General features: G+C 31.7%; 2 protein-coding genes across 3 annotated transcripts in view; both read left to right on the top strand.

Moving 5' to 3' along the window:
- LOC108693070 (aquaporin AQPAn.G) overlaps positions 1–23467 on the top strand; it is a 33085-nt gene extending 9618 nt beyond the window's left edge. Inside the window, exons 1-4 of one of the 2 annotated variants that reach the window (XM_018201743.1) lie at positions 2495–2818; positions 5220–5413; positions 20632–20775; positions 22223–23467. In XM_018201743.1, the coding sequence (XP_018057232.1) occupies positions 2800–2818; positions 5220–5413; positions 20632–20775; positions 22223–22621 (756 nt within the window). In that variant the 5' untranslated portion in view covers positions 2495–2799 and the 3' untranslated portion in view covers positions 22622–23467. Of the gene's footprint in view, positions 1–2494; positions 2819–5219; positions 5414–20631; positions 20776–22222 lie in introns of those variants that run through there. The other variant, XM_018201744.1, reaches the window with a different exon arrangement.
- A 411-nt stretch (positions 23468–23878) lies between these two features.
- Positions 23879–24361, top strand: part of LOC108693157 (SET and MYND domain-containing protein 4-like) — a 6049-nt gene continuing 5566 nt past the window's right edge. The window contains exon 1 of the mRNA XM_018201933.1: positions 23879–24266. The gene's annotated coding sequence lies outside the window, so the exon portion shown is untranslated. The remainder of the gene's footprint in view (positions 24267–24361) is intronic.

Genomic DNA, 24361 nt, shown 5'->3' with positions numbered 1-24361 from the left:
AAATTAAATTAAATAAATATTTTTTCTTTGATTTGAATTCGCGCGTCGAGGTCTCCAACAGTTTCGCAGGTGTTTCCACACTGTTCTCCGTGTTACGGTGCGACTTATTGACTTAATGCACGTCACGTTGAATTGAATTTTTGTAACAAAGGAGATCGCTCTCGTCACGCCCACGCAAGAGCGATTTTTCAACGCGGGCGTTAAAATGTGGTTCGTAAAAGCGCGCCTCTTTATCCGGCAGCGAAAACGAAAGCGAGGAAAGAGAGCGGGATCCCGAAACTAACTTGGACAGTTCACTGACACACAGTACCATCCATAAATTTGCGAACACGGACGAGAATCCACTTTAAAATACAATACGCACACAAATCGACTCGTTAATTTATATTACATCGATTTAAAACGCACATATATTAAACTGGTTTGTTAAAAAGTCTCCGGTTTCCGCTATTTGGCTTTATTTAGCATCTTTTAATGCATTTAAACGTGTGCTAATCCCAAACAAAACAACCAATTACGATAACGTTAAAATGACATTAAAATGAATCGGATTGAAAAACGTTTTTTTATAATCATTTTGAAGTCATTTTGACATTATTTTGATATCATAATGACTTGTTATTCTGTTTGAGATGTGCTATTTTTATCAATCCTCAATGTTACTTTATACTGTTTTGCCACGTAATTATCGTATGAATATTGTATAAAAATACCACATAAAAATAAATATATTATAACAATTTTTTTTTTCATTTGAAACCAGATATTAAAAAATAACGAGCAATAAAAATATTTTTATCATATATCTGTATTAATAAAAAAAAATTGTAGCATATTAAGTAAAAAGAATCTCAAATCTGCCATGAGATTTGAGAATGGCACTGAAAGGCTAATGGTATCTACATACATTATTTGATACTTACTTTTTATTTTCTTTGCTTTACTTTTTCATTCTTGACATCTAGCTTTTCCAAATTATCGACTGATGTCTGTTTTGCATATATATGCGTTAAAGTGATTTTAGTAGGTAAACAAGAGTTTCCTAAATAACTATGAATAGAAGACGCGAAAAAGTCGACATTAAAATAGGAGCGAACTGGAATGCTGTCGAATGTGTTTTATAGCCTTAATTTTGGCGAATTATATTAGAATATAAATTATAAATTGGCGTGCGTGTGTTGCTCGTTAAAAGTCACCTATCCGCTAAATCAAGTTTGCGAACTCATGAATGGTACTGTATACATGCGTGTATACATGTATAGCGATGCTTCGTTGCCTCATCGCGCACGTGTGTCACGCGAATGTTTATGCGTGCTATTTGTTAGTGGACATCGTACGTCTTGAGCTATCATCTGAAAGTATGACTTTCCTATTATGATGATTAATTGGAAGAGATACGCAAATAATTTGCATTTAAAATAAGAATGTCCCCCTAAAAATTTATTCTAATTGTAAACAATCATGACTCAATTGAAATAATGCTATGTTAAAAAGACAACGTAAAAACTTATTTACTAGACGTCATGCAATTAAAATATATAATTAAAAAGATTTCTGAATATCTAATTGGGTTGTCCGGAAAATTCGTGCCGCAAAAGATTTAAATTTAATAAATGAAATTAAAAATTTAAATCTTCTGCGTTTCAATTTTTCTTCAAAATCGGCACGAACTTTCCGGACAACTCAATAGATATTTGAAATGAGAGATTTTAAATTTTGTTTAAGGGGGAAGAAGTTCCAAAATTATATTATAATTAAATCTCGTTTTTATATATTTAATCGCCGATTATAATTTGTTAAACAAATTTTTTTAATTTCATGAAACACGTCAAATTATTATCTAAATTATCTAAATTTTATGTTATAAAATTATATAAATATTATTTTGACCTATATTTAATATTATTAATTTTAATTAGTTATGTTTTATTATTTATATTTCTATATTAATTAGTTATATCTTAATTACTTCTGTCTGCTCATATAGAGAGCTATATTGACTTCATAAAAAACTTCTTTAACATTTTGACTCAAACAATTTGACTTTTCATTATGACTTTTTGACAAAACAAAAAGTCATGATGATATTGAAATGACTCCAAAATGATTATTAAAAGTCATTTTTCAATCAGTGATTCATTTTAATGTCGTTTGACGTTATCATGACCTGTCGTTCTTAGGGACTTAATAGTCTCAGCTGCACGTCAAGGGCACGCATCGCGATTATGCGACTGGACACCGCGCGTCCGGATCGAGAGTGACAGAATCGACATGATTGTATCCCTGTGCAAATGTGCTTCTCTTCTTCCTTTCCTTCCTCGATAAGTTTTCGAACACAGATCGACTGCACGCTCGGCTGGGGGCCTCAAAAGAAAAGGTGACAAGAGGAGCGCGCGCGCGCGCGCGAATACCGCTCGGGGAGAGGGAGGACCTCGTGCTGCCGGTTGGCGAATGCGATATATGAAGGCGAAACTCGCGTACGTCGTCCAGAAACTCTCACGTGGTGTGTACCACTCGTGGGTAGCGTAGGAAGTGCGGTCCACCGCTCTTCGTATTCTTCGACAATCCCGGGGTGTTTTCTGAATTTCCCTTTCCACGTCGTGCGATTCGAACACCCTGCCATCGTCGAGGGTCGGTGAAAAGGTACGCACAAAGAGGAAGTCGCCGAGGAGGTTTGGGGGACTTCATTGAAAGGAATCGACTCATTTTTGCCGTGGAGGATCAATTTTCCCGGGGAGATTGAGAGGAATTGAAAGTGGTGAATCGGGAGTGGTTTTGAAGATTCTTATCGGAGTAATCATGAGCAAATCGTGGAAAGGTACGTGATATAGGAGCTATTGAGGAAAAGATTAAAGAGAGCTTCAGGATGTGTTGACATAATACTTTTGAGGCTTCTACGAGTATTTTCTTTAAAGAAATTATGCGGTTTGCGGGTTATCTCTGTGTCTTGATACATCGTTAAATGTCAACGTTTGATGAACATTGCAGTTTATTTCATCAGGGCGTGAATGTGACATGTTAATGATTAAATGTTAAATATTTTTTATATCAAAAGAATTCTTTACATTGAAGGTATCATATCGAGGATGAAAAAACGAGAATGTGCTAGATAGACTTGATTAATTATACTTGTCATATCGTGAATAAATTTAAATATTTAATTTTATAACAATGTATAATCTGATTTTACGAGATTTATCGTATGCGTTTTATTCCTAAGGGCATATGTGATTAGATCATTAATCAGGGAGAAATGGGACTATTAACAATAAGTGTAGTCAGATAATCGAAAATCGAAAATCGCAGCACAATTTTTAATAGAGGAATTACTATGCGATGATTTTTTCTTTTATAATTTTTTAAAATTACTTCAGATTTTTGTAAAAATTTTCTAATTTGGCATTTGAAATTACTTTCCATTGAATTCCTCTATTAAAAATTGTGCTGCGATTTTTTATTGTCACGAAAAGTAGTAAACATTTTCTATAGATTTATAAATTATTGTACTTAAAGACATATGAACAAAAAAGGAGTGCTAATTAATTATAGATATTCGCGTTTCTCTCAAAAGTCTATTAACGATAAGTTTGAAAATAGAATATATTAACGATAAGTTTGAGAATAGAGTGTCGAAGTTTCTTAAGTGTGTTTTAAGAGGATGCAGAAAAGTTCACATTAGGAAACTTTTTTTATGATCTTTACGGTTGAATTTTTATTTCGATCACGCCGTATAAAAAAGAGGAAGTAGCCGATTAATGTTACGTATATTGTACAAGACTGAGATTCAAGGTAACGCTTGTCATGATAATGCATAAATGTATACCAAGGTATACGTCGTTTGTTGACTAGATAGTAAATTATATAGGCAAACAACATGCACGATCCTACATTGCGATCCAAAATATAAACAATGTAGAAGGCACTACGTAAGAATCACCATTTTTATCATTTGTGATTTTTCTTTTAATTTTTTTTTTTTAATCGTTTCCATTCGTAATTTTAAAGTTTTCTGCGCTAAACATTTTAAACATTTGAAATGATAAATTTCAATGAAATGATTTCAAATGAAAAATAATTTGAAAAAAAAGGAAAGAAGTATTATTACAAAAATTTATAAATTAGAGCTATAAATTATTTATATTCTAAAGAGATGAGATATATATTGTAATTATTAATCAGACAAAATAATAAAATCAGGTAGTAGAAAAATTTACATGAATTATTAAATATACAATAAATTTTAAAACGCGAAAATTGTGTATAAAATTAAGATTTAAAATAAAATATTCTATAAATCAATGAATATTTAAAAGTAAATTAACGTTTAATGATCAACATTTAGAAATATTATGACTTACGGACAAATATTATTTCGCAATGGTCGCCCTACTTAAAAGTAGTTCGACATTCATAGATATTTCGAGAAATTTTTCACGATAATACATCGAACATGTCTTAACTTTCATCTGTAATTAATATCAAACATATTATTTCGGATGTTATCGCGGCGCCTTTTAAGTAATCATACTTTTTAATCACAACTATAATATCCACTTTACTGCTCTTCAATAGGAGATTGAACATATGTTTCTTGATATCTTGACAAGGGTGTGATAAAAATTTATTAGTTTCTCTCTCTTATTTGCTTATCATATTTCAACCCCTTTTTATTCAAGCTAATTTAATCCACGAAAATCAAACTAAATCAATAAATAAATTATGAAATTATATCTACAAAAACTACGATTAATAAACTAAGTTGCAGATTAATAAACAAATTATAAATGAATCTAAATTTATAGAAAACGTAATAATTAATTTAATAATGTGAAGAACTATAATGTAAACGCGTATCGTGATTAACAAAATCATAAATTAACGAACTGTAAATAAAGTACAATTTAATGGAATAGAGACAATCAAATTACGATTTATAAATTAAGAATTTACAAACTTTTTTAGATAATTGTAATTTAGATGAATTTGCTTATTTTAATTACGCCTCTTAATTTCGTCTCTTCTCTTCACTCGCCATAAATGTGCAGAAAGCGCAAGAAGCACTCGTTGTGAAATTGGACGAAAGTTAATTTTCTTAAATAAGTAGATTATACCGCCGTTACGAAAATTGAAGTTACGAAAGTTAGACGCAGATTAATTTCATCAAGTTCTTCGGGAAATGAATTGAATCGCAGCTGGATTCTCCGATTTTTTTTTTGCAGGCATGAAGGAGTTCGTTGGCCTGGAGGAGGTCACCAAACTCGATTTCCTCGTGATGCTGTTCGCCGAGATCCTGGGCACGTTTCTGCTGGTCCTTCTAGGTTGCGCTTCTTGCATTTCATGGATAAGCACGTCGCCGCCGACTGTTTTGCACATCGCATTCACCTTCGGTTTGGCGGTGACAAGTTTAGTACAGGTGAGTCACTATTCTTGTTGCCATAAAAAATAATTCTGCAATTCTTTACTTAAAAAAAAAAATTAATATTGTAATGAAACTAATGCAAAAGTTAAAAGTATATATAACAAGAAAAATTCTAAAATTTAATTCCTAAATTCTAATTTTAATAATTCCATTTAAAATTTTTAAATCGGGAAATATTACAGATTTAATAATTTTTATATTTGTATTTAAACTGTATCTCATTAGCTATAATTTAATAATATATTTGATATAAAAAACTCAAGAAATAAAATCAGATTTTAGTTTTCTAATTTATTTTCTAATTCTAATAGTAATGTAATAGGTAACACAACCGTAACAATTATTTGTAATAGATAGTGTTGTGAATATCTTGCAATAAAAACAGATAAAAACTTGAATAAGACAGATTTGCCAAAGAGGCAAATTTTCGCGCATTGAAAAATAGAACCAAAGTCTTGTTAAAATTAATAAAAACGATATGTTTGTTTCATTTTATCGCGGGTATTTTATTTTCTGTGTGTGTGTGTGTGTGTGTGCGCGCGCGCGCGTGCGTGTGTGTGTGTGTGCACTCCTGTTATTGAAACAAATAATTCATACATAGAAGACAATTGTGACAAGAATATATAAGGACGTACGTTGACTGAGATTTATTTATTCAGCATATTTTATTATTCGCTCCGCGAATTCTTATCTTTTTTGCTCGTAAAAGTGTGTTCGTATGTAAGTACGCGAGCACTCAGTTTTGCTTCCTTGAATATTTTTTACTTTTTCCAAATCTGAGAAAAATGCATTTCTTGAAAAAATTGTCTTTTGTACAAAAAAATATACACAATTTGAAAATTAATTTTTGTCGTTTAGTAATTGATTTATTTACAATATTTTACATGCACGAAGTATATATAAATGTGCAAATATATATAAAATGTGCAAGTATATAAATGTTTTGCAATACCAAGTTGTGATATGTTTAACAGCTAAATGATGAATTTCAATTATTCATGACATTTTAAAAATTAATGCACTACAGTCAACATAATATAAAAAATTTATAATGTAAAAAACTTACTTTAAATAGCATTATAATTAAAAAAAAAATTATTGATTAATAGTTGTTGTCTTAAGCAATAATACACAAAGCAAAACATCTTTCTATTAATTATCTAGACATTTTACTTAATCTGCAAAAACATAATTTTCGAAAAAAATATTTCTATTTGGAAAGTATTAAAATCACATAAAGCAATGCAATTTTATAAAAAAAAATAGTTGATAGACTGAAGGATTCTACATACAGTGAAATTTTAAAAATATTGAAAAAAGAATTATTCTTCACAACCTTTTAATCGACGTTTGGTATATTTAACAGAGACAAATATATAAGAAATAAGCGTATATTGTCACATCGTTGTACGTCACGATAGGAATTAATTAATGACTGTTTTAACCTTTTCTTTTTCTGCGAAGCATTTCTCGTACAAATCTGATTTTTGCGCCGCCAAACGAGCTATGTCGATCATGATTACGTTTCAAATATTCGCTGAATGAATCAGAGATACGCGCTTCTTGTAAAGAATTGTGTATGTTACAGAAAGAGAGAGAGAGAGAGAGAGAGAGAGAGAGCTTATGTTTATAAAGATGTATAAATTCTGAAAGAATGATTAATTATTAATACTTTTTATATTTTAGATAAATGATTAAGGTGACTTATACCTTTAATGTTATATGTATAATAAAATTCATGCAAAATCAATTATTGATAACAAACAATAATTGTTAATTCTTTTTCTACAGACTTCATATTTATTTTAATTTTTTCTTATCTCAATATAATATATATTTTTAAAATATACATTCATGCACATATATGTGCTTTTTAACACATTGTATTTTGACCGTATTTTAAAACAGGGATTTCCATTCACTTCGCATTTCGCGATTCGATAATCACTCTTACTCTCCTTTCATGAATCGACTTTTATAGATTAAGAGATTCAACACGCAGCATTTTATATGATGTAATTTTGACTCTGAAAGTTTCAATTTTTTTGTATTAGATATTCAATATAGAATATTGAGAATATGTGAATACAAAATATAAATTCTATAACACATAAATAATACCAAAATAACTTTTCACCAAAAACAAAGAAATAATTAATTTGACACCATTAGCGAGCTTAGTATTAAATAATAAACTAAAATATTGGGAAAAAAGGTAGATAAAAATTAGATTGACGTTCGCTTGCAAATTTCCTTTATAAAAAAACATCGACAGAGTATTTTTGCGATAATCTGCTTATGTAAAGCATAAGATACACAAAAGTATGGCGTTTCAATCAAAATCATTGTTCTGTAAAAAATGTACAGAATAACAAAGATAACATAGGTAAACTGATAAAATGAGATAATCTTTAATCACGTTTTGATCGGATATTATGAAGGATTCTATTCTCGTGTGTTACATGGTATCGCGTACAATCCTTGCAAATGATTAATTCTTATCTGTAGCGATCTGAAATGGCTTACTAAGAAATTGCGAAATCATCATTCGAGAGTTGTTTTTCTCGATTTCTTTAATTTTTTGCACATTACGTCGATTGTGTTGTCATTTTAATTTTTTTGTTATTATATCTTATATTATGAATTAAAAGAGAAAAAAGTAAAGAAAATGAGTCACATATAGTAACAAAGAAAAATATAGGAAAATGTGAAATAGTATACAATTAATATTAATATCATAATAAGACAATATTAAATAAATAATAGCAATATTGAAAAAATATGTAAATTGTAGTACTAATCAAGATATTGGTGCTTTTTTCTATTTTTGCACTTTAGGAATAAAAATGTCAGTTAGAAGAACTTTTGAAGCGTCCAGAGGCAAATTTTCGCAACAAGTTTCTCACAATTCCGCGCACTTCTGCTCATAAGTGCACTCTCGATATGCGATTGCATGAGCAATACCGGATCGTCGGCTGTTCATTGAGATGGATAAATAGATGAGAAACAACGGGGGGGGGAGGGGGAAGGGAATCATCCTTAAATCGTACTCGCAGTTCGTCCTTTCGAATTCGCGAGCTGACCTCGTCCTCGAAACAGTTTATAGCGCGCTGCTCTGTCGACACGCGAACTTTCGGCGAACGATCGGCCGATTTGTTGAAGAGCACTCGTTCAGTCTCCTTTGTATCAATCAGAATCCATGCGACGCGATTACGAGGAGATGAATGGTCACTTCGTTAACTGGTTCGAATATTTTCACTAACGATTATTGTCGGGTGTGGGAAGGCCCGGGATAAATTGTCGTCCCGACTCGAACTTTGTTCGCGAATGTAGCACAAACGAAAGTAAAAGAGTAAACTAATTGTTATAATTATACATTGACATTAATAAACATTATCACACAGTAATGTCAACTCTTTAATTTGATATTTTTTTCTAAGAATTAAAAAAATTATATAAAAACAAATAAGATCAAAATTGATCAGATAAATAATTAAATGGTACAAACAAATCAATAATATTAGCAAGCCACGAGCAGAATTTTTCAAATACATTTGATCGAGATGATTCATCACATCGATTGACGCAAATTTAATTCTCCTCATTGCCAGTCTTCTTCAATTAAAAGACCAGTCTTTTTAAATTAACTACATTGATCGTCCGATCATTTTTCCCCGCGCTCGATCCATTTTCCGCTCCTGTCGATCTGTGCCTTTCGTGAAAGGATCGTGAACTTCGGCTTTGCCATGGCGACGTTTTAATTGACGTACATGTGTGGGCCGCCCGGGCTTCGTGTGGTGGAAGGATAAATAAGGCCGCCGATTCGCCCAAGGGGGTCTAACTCCGTCCAGAGATGGTGCAATTGTGCCCCCGGGGCTTCTGACAACCTACTCGAAAGATCCGGAGCTGGTGCTCGAGAGTCTAGTGCTCACTATTATTCCGTTTGTGCGTTATTGATACTTCACTTTTCGACAGCTCGTAACACGGATATAATCGTCTATATAATGCTCTATAAATCGCATAGAAATTTTTTTATTCTAGGAAAGAGGAGACGAGGAGGGACATTCGGATTGAAGGAGAGACGACAGAGTTTAAAATAGTGTTTAAAAAATATCTTTTTCGAAATTTTAAGAAATTGGTATTTCGAAATAGTCTAATAAAACTTAGACTTTAACTTTTTCAAGAGCTCATTTTAATTTATCAAATTTATATTATATCTAAAGTATTTTGTTAGTTCTTTTTTTGGAAAAAGTAATCAGAGTTGCATAAAATTCTGCAATCAACATTATAATTTCTACAATAGTACTTTTACTTTTAGTGACTTTTATTTATATGTGATTTACTTTATGTGACTTTTAAGTTTGTAGTCTTTATTATATTCAATTTCTTTATTGTACTTCAGTTTTTACGTAAATATTTTTATAAAATTTCCCAGATATTACTTGAATTTGTAATTTTATATTTTATTATTTTTTAAAACTTTTAACAATTTTAGGAATATGAAAATTAAAGTTAATTATTTTTCTAAAGTCAATAGTCAACCATAAATTTTTCTCAAACTAAGATGTAAATTTTATTTGGTGATCCCATTTTCTGGCAAAAATCGTTTGCATTTTTTCAGGTGTGTCTATATGTGATACATATCTCTTTTAAAACTTGTGTGTTTAAAATTTGCTTTTGTAAACTTCTGACAAATATTCTGGATGTTAGAATTATAATTACTTGTATGATACTTTTCTTCCTCTATTCTCGATATCCAATTATAAGTATCTTAATTGTGTGCCATAATCAATGTGCCATCTTGAAATATTATTTAATCACACGTTGGTGTCGCCTCGAACGACGACTCAGTTGAAAATTCTCCGCTTGAGCTCTAGACACGTTCTCGATTCAAAAGTTTCGTTCAAAAGAACAAGAAATGAATGTCAAAAGTCTCGTTCATACTAATGGATAATATTGTCTATATAGCGATCGGTTTTGTTATACCAATCGCTTTGCGCAGCCAGCATGGCAAAACAAACATTGATGACATCTGTGTAGCCGCTTATTATTATTATAGGTCGGTTGTCTCGCTCTGTCTCTATTATAAGATAAAAATTATAATTTATACAAGTGCGCTGTGCACAACTGATCGTCGCTCAATAAAACTATTGATAGAGGAACATTAAGTGACTTTTTCTTCATCAGTAAAAAAGGAAGAAACAGAGAGAAACTTGGACAAACAACGTATTATGAGTAGTGCTGAAAAAATATTTGAGAGAGCCCGCATGTTTATCTAGATGAAATAATTATTCAAGATAATTATCATGGATCTAGTGCGCGATGAGAGATCTCATAGTATAGTTGCATCAATACGTTTGGTATGCTTGCTTATTAAAGATATATATTGACCATTAAAGATTAAAATTATTGATATTCTTGACTTCTATATGAAAAAATTAAAATTTAAAATTTAAATTTAATCTAAATTCTATGTAATAAAAAATGTTACATGTTACCTTTTACGTATATATTAATAATTTCAATTAGAATTAAACGTAATTTAATATATTTATGATTAATGTTTTATTTATGATAAATTATTTATGATAAAAATTTATTTAATCATTGATATAACATAACAATTATTAATACAAGGTAACGATAATCTTTCTCTTTCTTTATTTAGACCTTTTTTGTTTGCGTAATAATTCTTATGTTATAATGGGCCGTAAATAACATCCGTTCGTGAGTATGCTAATATTTCTTTTAGAGATTAATACGTGCTCGTGAAACGTGTATTCTTCCACGCGACACGGGTGTTCCCGAGATGTAGGCCCGGCAAAAAGCACGAGAGCCGTCGTGCATGTCGCACTTTTCATTAGCTTGCGAAACCTGCAATTCCCCGCGATTAAAATCGTGCAACCTTGTGTTGCCCGACATTCGTCTTTTTCTACTTCTTCGTCATTTCAAATTTATCCGATATATAGTCGTATATAGTTTGCCTAAAGTATTCTTTTAAATTTTTTAATTAAGTTAAATTAAATATTATAAAACTAAATTGAACAAATTGTTAAATATCTCTAATAGTGCTCTTTTTGATCAACAGAATTTCAATGTCTTCTTCAGATTCTTTGATCTAATTTAATTGAATTGATTTCTGATTGTAATTGGAATTTCCTAAATTTTTCTTTTAATAAAATTCAATTATATTTAATTAAAATTAATTATATATTTTTTTCTAATTTTAATCAAAGCTTTTTTATTTTTTTTCTAATTTTTTAAATTACCTACACAGAAAAATTTATAAGTTTATAAGTATATAAGTATGAACACAACAAATACTTAATAATAGCAACAAAAAATTAAAGTAGCCAATATTTATCAATTTAAAAAAAAAATCTCATTTTTTAAAATCCATCGATTAATAATACTGTAGTTCACAATCCAACTAATTTGGACTTCACGAGAGAGAGAATAAAGACCCAGCTCACGAAAAACTTACGCAAACGTTATTATTAAAATCCCTCATGCACTTGCAACTTTGTGCAGTCCAACCATTCCTCATCCTGCGTTCTACCATCTTTTTTGCGCGGGCCGGTTAAGGATGGCGATATTTAAAAGAAAAAAAAAAAAGAAGAGAAAGAAAGAAAGGGACGTCACGCGCAAGGGAGGAGATCGAAGGACGAGAGAGCGAGGAGAATGGGAAGAGCACAGAATGAAAAGTTGAAAGAGTGAGAAAGGAGGGAAGGGAGGCGCAGATCTGCAAAGTCACAGTCGATCCTGTCCTGTTCGAATGCAAATCGCACGCATCTCGCCCCGCATTATACGCAAATGTGCGGCTCTTCATACGCGAGGCGAGAAGAGCGAGAGCAGCTTGCTCTTGCGCAACGCAAGATGCAATAGCAGCGGACTCGGATCGTCGGAAAACACTGATCGTTGGCGTCGTTAACCGAGAAGAAAAGTCCTAGAGGTCCTCCTCTACAAATTGCCATTGACGATTTCTACACTGAAAAAAAAATTAAATTTTAATAAATTTTAGTTGGAATATTTCTAAGTAATTATTACTAAATGTAAACATATATTTATTTGACACAAAAACTACTAATTTGATTATCATTTCATTATCATTTTTTTATTCAGTATTTATTTATTTATTATAAATAAATGGTTATTTATTACTTATTTAGTACTAGTAAAAAAAAAAAATAAATTTTTTTCAGTGTAGCTGGTTAAGAGTCTCCACAATTTTTCATATTGACAATTAAAGTCACTAAAACTTTGTCTATCTCAACGTGCACAATGCACACTAAATTAACATCTTGTTTTGGTAAAGCTGAATTTTTTAAAGATATACGTTTTTCAACCAGTATATTGTATATTTATAGTCTTAAATTAATGTGTGTAAATATTCTTATGGAAAAATACTATTGAATGAGTATTTATACGCATAATATAAACTTTTTTTTAATTTTAATTGATCATAATTATTACCTTGTATATTACGCGCAAAGTATAAATTTTTTTCTAATTTTAATCGATCAAGATGGTTATCTTATATAAAGCTGAGACGAATAATGTGCAATGTTAGATTTGAATGGTTTTTTCAATTATTTCTAATTGTTTTTTTTTTACGAGTCCAATACTTTTCCAATATTTTTTCATAAAGGTAACATTTCAAAAACTTTCTATAATGATAAAACGAAATATTATTTTTATTACAAATATTTTGACATTAGAAATATTATTCGTTAGCGGTAATAAGTTAATTTTTAATGTATTGTGGATGTAATATATTATGCCTCACCCATAATCAGTCAAATTGATTTTTGCCATGTTTAATTTCGTTTAATTAAAATAGCATCTTAATTTAATTAAGTCAATGTAATATTAGATGAGTGACGACGTAAAATTAAATGGACGCAATTAGTTGAAGTAAAAAGCTTCTTTTTAGAAATCATAAGGGAGTGTCTTATTAATTATCCACGCTTGCAGATGATGAGCGTCTGAGTTCGCTTACGTAATTGCACGAACTCAAATTTATCACAAGCAAAAATTATCCTCGGTATTATCTCGGGTTTTAGATTATTCCGTCATTTTCAGAACAAGATAGACATATACATATAAGTAATAAGTGATCCTTATTTTGCATTTGTTACATGACGTCAAATTAATTGCTTCTCGCTTTCTTGAGATCATTGATTTATGAATTGCTAATTATTGTTGAAGGATATTGCTCGTTTTTAAATATCGCTTTATGCTTTTCTATCTTATCAACTATGTGCAATATGCACCGTGTGACAAGCTGCATTGTTTTCTTTCGGAAAAATTTGCATAAAACTCATATGCCCGCCAATATTGATTTTAGAGCCGGGCCAAGGTTTTCGACACATTAAATTTCGATATTTCATTTTTTCTAGAACCCTTACGATCTTGTATCATGTTTTTGCGATTCTTTTCGGTAATCTATCATATTTCCGAAATTTTACTTGCTACAGTCTCATTTAGAAATCGTATTAGACAAAATTAGATGAATTTGAGCAAAATGCTTTGTTTCATATATCAGTACTTAAAAAAAAAAATGATTTAATACACTTATTTTTAATACAAGAAACAATACAAGATTAAAATAGATAAAAAATAAAGATAAAGAAGTATAAATTTCAAAATTTTAACATTATTTTCAATCTAAATGTTTTGTATAGTTTGTCAGTCTTTTCTGTTGGGCACGATCAAAATTTTACATGAAAAGAAAGAAATTGATAAAACGTTTCAAAAGTTTCAGCGTGATGCAATAAATAGAAAACGAAGGCTACGATTGAGTGTATGAGCGAGCATGAACATCTAGGTAGGATTTATCTAATACAAAATCTGACTCCTCCGGTATGAACGACATATCCTTTGGCAAACATTAGAGTCATCTTGCTGGGGGCCTTTTCGAGCCCCAAGAGGAGCCGCTCCCTCGTGCATCGTTGCGCAAGCCAGGCCCACAGGCAAAAGATCATTGTCCTACGTCTTGCAGCTCGTGTGCGTCACGCAGCCCAATTACTCTCTACACGCAGGCCCGCATTGGAAAGGATAAGGAGAGATTGATGGATCCTAGAAATTGATGCTCCCCGATATCCGCCAGTTATATACATTTTTAAATCCATCGTATTTAATCGATACGATTGTTTGGAGAAATTCAAAACAAAAGGAAATTCAATAGTCAAATAAATTCGTTTAACTATATAATTATATTGCATAATAGCTACATTATCGAAAAAGGATCTTTAAAAGGATCTTTTGAAATATGTATATTCTGAATGAATTATAAATCATTATATACAATAAATCATTATATACAATAGTCAATAAAATATTCAAATAAATGTACATGCTAAAAATAAATTTGACGAATACTAATAGGAAATTACAAATTTTTAAATTATTATTGTTAATTAGTGATTATTAATTGATTATTATCGAATACAATTTTTAATTGCTAGTGTTGATTAATTAAATTAATGAATTTTTATTGTTATATGTTATAATATACGATATACTGGAATAATTCAGATTAGATGTTTTTTGAATGTTTCTCTCTCTTCTTTCTCTCTTCGAGAAGTTTTGCGAATCCGATCCTGCGGCTTCGCGCTGCAGGAGCGCCGCCGACAACGTGTACAAATTTGTAACGGAACAGCGGGGCCAGACACCTTACGGTAATTACTGACAATACGTTGGCGGGGCCTATTATTTAATGCTCGCGCTCCGTCGTATTTAACTCTCGAACAAGTCGACGATGACGGTTCGTCTTGAAAAGGAGAGAGAAAGAGACGCGTAATTTGCGTCGTAAATTTGCACGCATCTCGTTAATGTTGAATCCTTCGATCCTTCCCCCGTTACTGGCGTGAAACTTTCTCGACATCTCAATCCCATTTTTTCATTACTATTTATTATCATTTTCGTCTTGGATTTCACAGCACTTATCGCGATTGTGATTTGAATAATAAAAAATAAATAAAGCTAATAAAAAATAAATAACAATCGAACTTATATCTTGACGTTTAACTTAAATTAATTGTTCGACGTCATGCAAAAAAATCGAATGGAGATTGCATGTATGTACGTAATTCGCTGGTAGCGTGCAATCCTTCGTTATCAATTTATCATTATTAATTCGCTGCTATCACACTGCAATATTTAGCTATCATCCAGTTTTAAAAGAATAAAGTTGAAAAGGCAACTGTTCTGGAATCGAATGTTTTTTTTCACTTCATACGTTTGTCGGTTTGAAAGTCTATGATTTTACTGCGAATTTGACAGCCTTCAATCTCTGCCATATGAAATGACAATAAAAGACGATCCGTCTCGGAGGAGACAGTAAAGTGATTCAAGGCGATCAGCTTTACCTATCGTTTTCTACAGACGAGGTCTAGGATAATTCACCGCGCGTGATTCTCCTTGCACCTGCTCGTCGCTAATTCGTGATGAAGTTTAAGCAACGCGTGTCACGCGCGCACGTTCGTTAGCGCGAAAAAGGAGCGCGGCACGTGTATGAATATGTACACGTTTCAGGTTGAATTTATTTTATCCTGAGTTTTATTGGCTCAGATAAAAAAATTTGGGTCAAAGTTAGCCGGATTTTAAATCGAAGTTACTCCATTTTACGATACTTCATTTATACTTCAGTATTCATGCGTTAGTCAAAAAACGAAGAGACGTTAAGAGGGATTGGTTATATTTGGAATTGTCTGGATAAAGTTATCTTCCACGAATAACAGAAAATATAATTGTATATAAAATAATAAAATTCAAAGGGTTAATTTGAAGCGCGGTAAGAAGTGGGCAAAAAATAATATTTTAGACAACAAAAAAATTAGTAAAACTTTTATATATTTCAGACTGCTGTCTCCAAATTAGCCCTTTGAATTTTATTATTTTATATACAATATATATAAGAAGTCCAATATTTATTTCTTCCAACTTTTTAGGAAATATAAGGATTGTGGCATATCCCATTTTTTAATATTTTTTTTTATTTATCATTTATTTTATCAAACTATCAAAGCCTATAACAGTTCGTAGTATTATACCCTTCGAATCCGATCCTGCGCACTTCGCAGGCGGGAGTATATGACCGCGGGCTGTGGGTCGTAAGACCCCGAGGGCGCGAAACCGCGAGATAATTCGAAATCGTGCGATCTACTGGAATGAATGTTGGAAATTAATTTTATTTTTCGTTTGACCTCTAATTTAAGAACGTTAAAGAAACCGCGAATGGAAGCGCGGAGAGATCCGACAATTGCAATTGGTTGAAAATGATTGTAATGAAGAAACGAGATTGCCACACTTTTCAATCAACTTTACTAAAAGCGAAGATTTAAGATTCATGGCTTTTCGAACAATCACACTTGATTGAAATGATGAGCTCAAAGAAACTTAGAATGGGATTCCCATACTTTTGATCCAGGAATAGTCACTTGATATTTTTACATCTCAACAGTGAAGAAATGTATTATTATTGTAAAATATTATTCTGTATGGATTTTTAGCACATTTTTAAATCTTTTCTAGTAATAGCTATTCTTTAAGAATCTTTAAATATATAATTCTATAAAACTACAAAAAAGCATTACATTAATTAAAATCTTTATTTTTTAAAAATAAATGTCGTATAATAGTTTATACTTAACGTGCTTATTTTGTTTAATATTTGTTTAATTTCTATATTTATTTTTTTTCAGAAAATTAAATGATTAAATTTATATCCATAATATTTTCAAATATTAATAAATTTTATAATAAATGAATGTGGAAACATCACAAGAGTAAAAAAAGAAATGAGATGATTACTCTCTAACTTTGCTAAAAGTAAAGATTTAACATATAAAAGATTTACAAAGAATTGATGGGCCAATATCAAAATTTTGAACAACTGTATTCTATAAAATGACTGTTCTAAAAGATCTTCAAACAAGAATGTCAAATTTTTAATTTAATTTCACTGAAAGTAAAGATTTAAAAATCCGAATTTAAGAGACAATTAAGATCTGCGTGAATCTTTCGAATAATTCATCATATTTGGTAGAGAAATACAAGGCATTTCTAGATAGATGTTCGGGACTTTGGCAAAATAAAGCTTGTCGAAATATGTACGAATTTCACACATTGCGTCCAGGGGTCCGTTTATTACTTTTCTCGGAACAACGACGTGAAGACAAGGCCGATGAGTCGCGGAAAGTAGCATAACTTTCCCTTTTAAAGCGCACTTTAAATATGACGTGCTTTATACCTATATTCCACGAGGCCCAGACGGACCCTTGCATCGTGCGAGCACATGTCAATTAAAGCCATGTGACACGGAGATTTTTCATTTCACTTGGCAACTCACAAGGCCATGTCGCACAATCCCTTGGAACTCAACACAAAAGAACCTGACTTTCCTGATCGTCGGTCTCGCCTGCTTCAATTGCAAATCAATTCTCGGCCAAAATCTTTTATTAAGGAGACTCTCATTAAAAAGGGGCTCTCGTTGAAGTTAAAAGCGACCGCTTCAGGGACACCCTGTATATTCGTTCGCGATACTTTTTCTTTCTTGCAATAATTCATCGATCGAACTTTAGGCGAATCCCTTAGGCGAATTTTGGATGTATAATGGCGCAAATTCGCGATACAGGTATTTCGAGATATAGATATATCTCGTTAGATTCGCGATGTGGATTCGTTGGAAATCGTAGATCGGCAAACGGACCCGTTGACGGGGATCAAGGATCGAGAGAGATAAAGGAACAAAAGAGATAAGAGAGAGAGAGAGAGAGAGAGAATCTTGCGTAATCGTGGTCGGCGCATATGTGTGCCGATCGCCCGCGGCGAGCCGAGACCTTGCCGACGTGCATGAGAACTGGGCCGCGTCGTGTCGAGGCACGCATCGTATCCCGGGCCTATTGGGCCCCAACCGATTTAGACGAGTCTGACGCCGTCAAGTCTGCGGAGTCTCGCAGGGTTCGAAGGATTCCGTGACGCGTTCGCGAAAAAAAGGAACATGTCATCTGATTCTGGGATAATTACCCGACGTATCCAGGAATTTTTATTAAATCGCATTTTAATGTATCTCTCTGAATATTATTTATAAGATAATTGAGTATTTTCCTGTTTATATAAACGCGAAAAAGAACAACAAGTAGCACACAGTGCTGTTCAATAAAAATTTTTTTTCTGCGATAAGATGTGCCGATATCCAAGTAGAATACTATTATATCATTGTGACATCAAAACGATGTCAAAATAACTTCAAAATGATCATTAAAAGTCACTTTTCAATCATTTATGATTCATTTTAATTGATGTTATTATAACTTGTTGTCACAAAATGATACTCCCCAAATAACACAGCTAATCACTTGTTTTAACGCTTTGCTATTTGGGGAATATCATGTTTGCATTGATCATTTTCAGGATTGTCCAAGCAGAACAATAAATTATAATAATGCCAATTAAAATGACATTAAAATGAACCATAAATGATTGAAAAAAATAATTGACTTTTAATCATTTTGGAGTCGTTTTGATAATATCATTTTGATAATATGATTGTATTCTTAGATATCGGCACATCCTATCGTAGAAAAGGAATTTTTATTGAATTAGCGTGCCGATGCATTTTGTCATATATTTGCAAAGTAATCGATTAATTGTTGCGTGCATATAAGTCTAATGCGACTTATGTCGTGTACCATAATCGTATTTGAACAACGATATTATTAATGTAAAATGTTTGCGTCAATATCAAGTGGAAGTTTACGAGCAATTTGCGGAGTGAGTTTACGAGCAGGCTCAGGTAATTTCTGTGCAAATTGTGCATATGAATTAGATCGCGTTCACCGCGACCACCATCTGCTATCGATTAGCAACCACATGCAATGCTGCAATAAATCAAACATCGATTCTCTAAATATATCATGTTTATGCTTTATAATTTCAGAAATTGTGCGCATTAATACATCAAGATACATCAAGACATCTCGCAGATATATTCATAACTATCGTCGAACCTTTAATTATATTTTTGTTTATCTGTTCTAGTGTTCTATTTTTTATTTTGTTTGTATTTATTTAAATATAATGTCATATTATAGTATGGCGTTTTTACTCACAAAATAATTTTAGAGACATTCCTATAAAAATCACCCACTCTCATCATATTTATGAGAAGATGAGACCGGGTTGTCCTCGAATTGGCTTCGAAATATGCGAGCTCTGCGTAATGACACGTCTTAAGAAGAATTTACAAGCAGAGAATTTACATACGCAATTCGGGATCAAAACAATGCGACGACACTGTCTGAAATAAATGCGAGAAATGAATTTTGTTTCTGTCTTTCTTTCTTTCTTTCTTTCTTCTCTGTTTGTGGCGGGCGTGGGATGTGATTACAAAAGAGGCTTTAGAAATTTTCTCACGGCTCGGGTTTTATTAGCCGCAAGCTCGCCGATCGAGAAATGAATCATAAACCTCCACTCTCGCCATAATTTCTAATGGAAGATACAATGAAGATAGCGTGACGTAATCATAACCATTATCGACAAAGTAACAATCTTTGAAGTTGCATTGTAAAAAGATGTAAAGAACGCAATGTAAAAATTATGATAAAAGAATCGTATTTTTAAATCCTGATCTGTTAATTGCTTTTAATTTTTGCTTTTAATTTAGCTCATATTCAGAACGCGCTTTTATACAAATTTTTATTCTAAAATTCCATAGAATATGTATAATGTGAACTGAATGCTAAAATATGCCCAATACAATCAATATTGTTATACTGACTGTATTGAGCCCCTTAATTACATTATTATAAAAATATACAAGAAATCATGTCTAAAAAATATACTTCGCTATTTATTATTTATGACAAATAGCTTTATCATTATAATTGAACAGATTGAAAGATTTAATGCAATGTTTTAATGTTTTAACGAGCTAAAAAAAATCTCGAGGAAAATGAATTTCGCTTTCTTCAAGTACAAAAAATAATTCTTGATTAATTCTTTAAATTTTTGAAAAAATGCATTAGACCAATCAATAATGTAATTGTTATTAATGTTGTAATTTATATATTTATACATATTAATTAATATAAAATTTTAATTTTGTAATTTTTTTCTCTTTTATAAAATTTTACTCTTTACTTTTATAAGACAGAGAATATGAAAAATTACAAAAATTTATTAACGATATTATATTTTTTTTATTTTAGGTTCTAGGTCCGATTTCCGGCTGTCACATAAATCCGGCTGTATCAGTCGGTCTGTTGATCAGCGGAAATTGCAGTTTTCTCAAAACCGTCTGTTATACAGTCTGTCAATGTTGCGGCGCTATAGCGGGTTCTGTTGTTCTTAAGGTACGTAATAAAAATTCAAACGTTCACTGTAACACCCAATCCATTCCTTTTTAAAAAATTGAGCATTTAGTCTACATATATATATATATATAATAACTTCCAAATTGATTTCCATATCTTCTGAAAAAAATTCTTCAAATAAAAAGAAGAACTACTTAAAAACGATCAGATTACATAGCGATTTAGATTTATCTATTATTCTATTTAATTAATTAAACCATGAAGAAGAGATGATTGTAGCGACTTTCATCTTTATGACTATTTAAAATTTAATTCTTTTTCATTTTACTTTTAAAACTAAATGAAATTGCTTAGAATTTAAATCACTGCATAAACCATCACATTGCATGAATTATATAAAATTCTGGTAAGATACGCCGACGTATCGTTCGACATTTAAGCGCACTTACGTTTTTTACACACGTAATCACAATGATTGTCCAGCCGAAGCGTGAAATTGATCGTTGATAGCCTGTCATTTCGATTTGGTGCGGGACTTCGAAAGGTAGTGCCCCGTCTTATTCATATCAATTAAATCGTCATTATGCAAGGTCAAGGTTTGCTTCTCCTTCCCGACTTCTTCGTACATCCGTTACATCAGAAACTGGTCGTGATCGAGTCGGCCATCTGGATTGTGCGTGAGGAACAGTAGCGCACGTGCGTGCGTGCGTGCCTGATAATAATTTGCGTATCTTTTATTGCCTGAATTAATTTCGATGAATATATATATATATATATATATATATATATATATATAAACCGACATTAAATACTTCATTTGTTAATGCTTAACTCTTATTGCTCTGCCATTGTAATCTACAATAATTTATGATAAAGGAGAGATATTTAATTATGAATGGAAGAAAATAGAGAATACCTCGTTATTTTTTTGCATCAATTTAACGATTAATCAGTGACAGTATTAAAGAAAAAAAATTCGATTGTGAATTATTGCAAATGATTTAAAATTTGCGGGCAATCTTATTTATTTATACATTGATTGCGTTCAGAAGAAGACTCAACAACTGAATGGACGCTTGCTGTTATTGATGTATTCTTCATCTAATCAGATTTTTATTACTCGTTTTCATCAATGTAGATTAACTTTAATTTCTAGAATTAGAGATTTCTGGAATTACAGATTAACCTTCAGAATTAGAAAAAGACGAAGAGTAAGTTGAACCGAGATTAAAGTTAATCTATGTTGATGAAAACGGACATTAGAGAATTTCAATCTATTAGAAACTACATGCATTGTGGAATACACTGCAGTTTCTGATAGGTTGAAATTCTTATTCTCTATTCTCTATCTATTCTTTTGATGCGCAATCCCTCATTCAATTATTGGATCCGTTGAACGTATCTTGATAGTCATAAATCAAATTTATTTATTTTTTTCTATCACGATATTCATTGATTCGTCTAATCGAATTGTTCTTTTATCTAGCTGCTTTTACCTAAGGAACAAGTCGCCCATGGCCTAGGCGCTACCGCGTTGCATCATGAAGTGACTGACGCTCAGGGTGTAGGAGTGGAAATAATCATCACGTTCCTGCTGGTGCTGGTCGTGCACGCTGTCACGGATCCCAAGAGGACTGACGTGAAGGGTTGGGCCCCACTTGCGATCGGCCTGGCGATTGCTGTGGCTCATATGGCGGCGGTGCCCATCACTGGTAGCAGCATGAATCCAGCTAGGAGTCTGGGTCCGGCCGTGGTGGATGACAAGTACAAAGATCTGTGGGTCTACTGGGTGGGCCCACTTATCGGCGCTGCTGTGGCCGGTGGCGTATACAGAATGGGCCTCAGAGCCAACAGAGAGAACGAGGAGGGTTCATATGACTTTTAAAAGCGACCTTTGAATCCTACGAACACGCAAGATGAGTTCTAACAATAATATTCTGCGAAGATTTCCCGAGTGTAAATAAAGAAGTAGAATTGTAAGGATAACGGCGTGAAAAAACGATTATGTGACCTTCGTTGCATTTAACAAGACCATGTTCGTGAAGAAGTACGATTTGTAGGATAGATTTCTAAGTGGAATTGAACGCTGCGAATTAAAGGAGATCGAATTGTTAGATTCGACGTTAGATTCGAATTCAGGAAGGAAGATTATTTTGATCAAAATTATTCTGTGTAAATCTATTCAATATTTTACTTCTTCCTAATATTCTATTTTATCTGGAAATGTATTATTTATATCATTTACATTCAATATGAGATGGTGCTAGATTTTTATTTTTGTCTAGAGCCTATTTTCATTCAACAGAATTAAACATGAAAAAGTCACTTAAGCCTATTCTACAATGTACTCTTTGTTTCCTGTTTCTTGCTCTTTATCTTTTATTTTTTCCTTTTTTATAACTGTTTTATCGATATTGCTACGTGTTTCTTGTTTCTTCCGAAGTTCGATAACTTTTATTTCGGGCGACATAAAATAAAAAACCGGATAAGAAGCAAAAAGACAAGATGTAAAAAATAGCAAGAAACAGAAAACAAAAAGTTCATTGTAGAATAGGCTTTAAAGAAGAAATATAACGATATTATTGTAAAATAACATAAAAAATTGCAGAATATTATCTTAATATTATCTTAATATTAATCGGTAATATTATTATTAAATACTATTGCGGAGTAAGAAATGTATATGATGTTATCACACAATAATTATATTAAATTGATATCCTTCCTCAAAGATTCCTTTTTCTTAAGAAATTAGTAATTTAAAAGTATTTACCTAGAACATGCAAAGAGAGATTTCTTTAATTAATTACTATCAATGTAATATCATCGTGAGACACCGTCATAACTCGAGATCATTTATCAATCAACTCTCTTCTCGTATGAATTCTACATCCGCTATTTTTGTACATCGTTAATCTGAGTTTTGTATATATTGTTAACTTAATATAACTGACGTAGCAATAGTATAACGTATAATCTACGTTTAATTAATTAGTTTACAGTTTATCCATAACGACGGATAGACAGCATTAACAAATATACTCTTTATCGTCAGTGTACTATTTGCGTTTTTATTTTTACAAATTCTTGCCCTACTTCTCGAAATAATAAAAGTACTTATATAAGTTTCAAAAGATGCATATCTTTGAAAATCTAAGAAGAGCGAAGTGTAACAGCAAGTATCTAGTTTTAATCTGAATATCGATGAAATTATATTGTTATTTATAAGGAAGATTATACATTATCGTTTTGTCGCAGCACAAGCATTCACGTTGAATCGAAAGTGTCTCAAAATAGCATATGCTAAAATAGCCGCGCCCAGTTTTCGCTTGTCAGACACGCCATCAGAAACTAGTAACTTCGAGACATCGTTCGGGATTACAAAGTGCGTTCTCCAATTAGTGATTCTAATTAATTTCATATTATCTCTCGTGATTTTGCCGAGAAATTAATTCGAGAATTGATCGTGAGAAATTAATAAAGATTCGACGAGAAAAATATAAAAGTGTCTATTAATAAAAAATATAAAAGTATATATTAGTACTTAATAATAATTATCAAAATGATTCTGAGAAATTTTAATTAATATTAAAAGAAATACTATTCATTTAATTTGAATATTAAA

Source organism: Atta colombica, unplaced genomic scaffold (assembly GCF_001594045.1).
Source record: "Atta colombica isolate Treedump-2 unplaced genomic scaffold, Acol1.0 scaffold88, whole genome shotgun sequence".
NCBI lineage: Eukaryota > Metazoa > Arthropoda > Insecta > Hymenoptera > Formicidae > Atta > Atta colombica.
The sequence above is the reverse complement of the archived record's forward strand: the minus strand, read 5'-3'. Positions and strand labels throughout refer to the sequence as shown.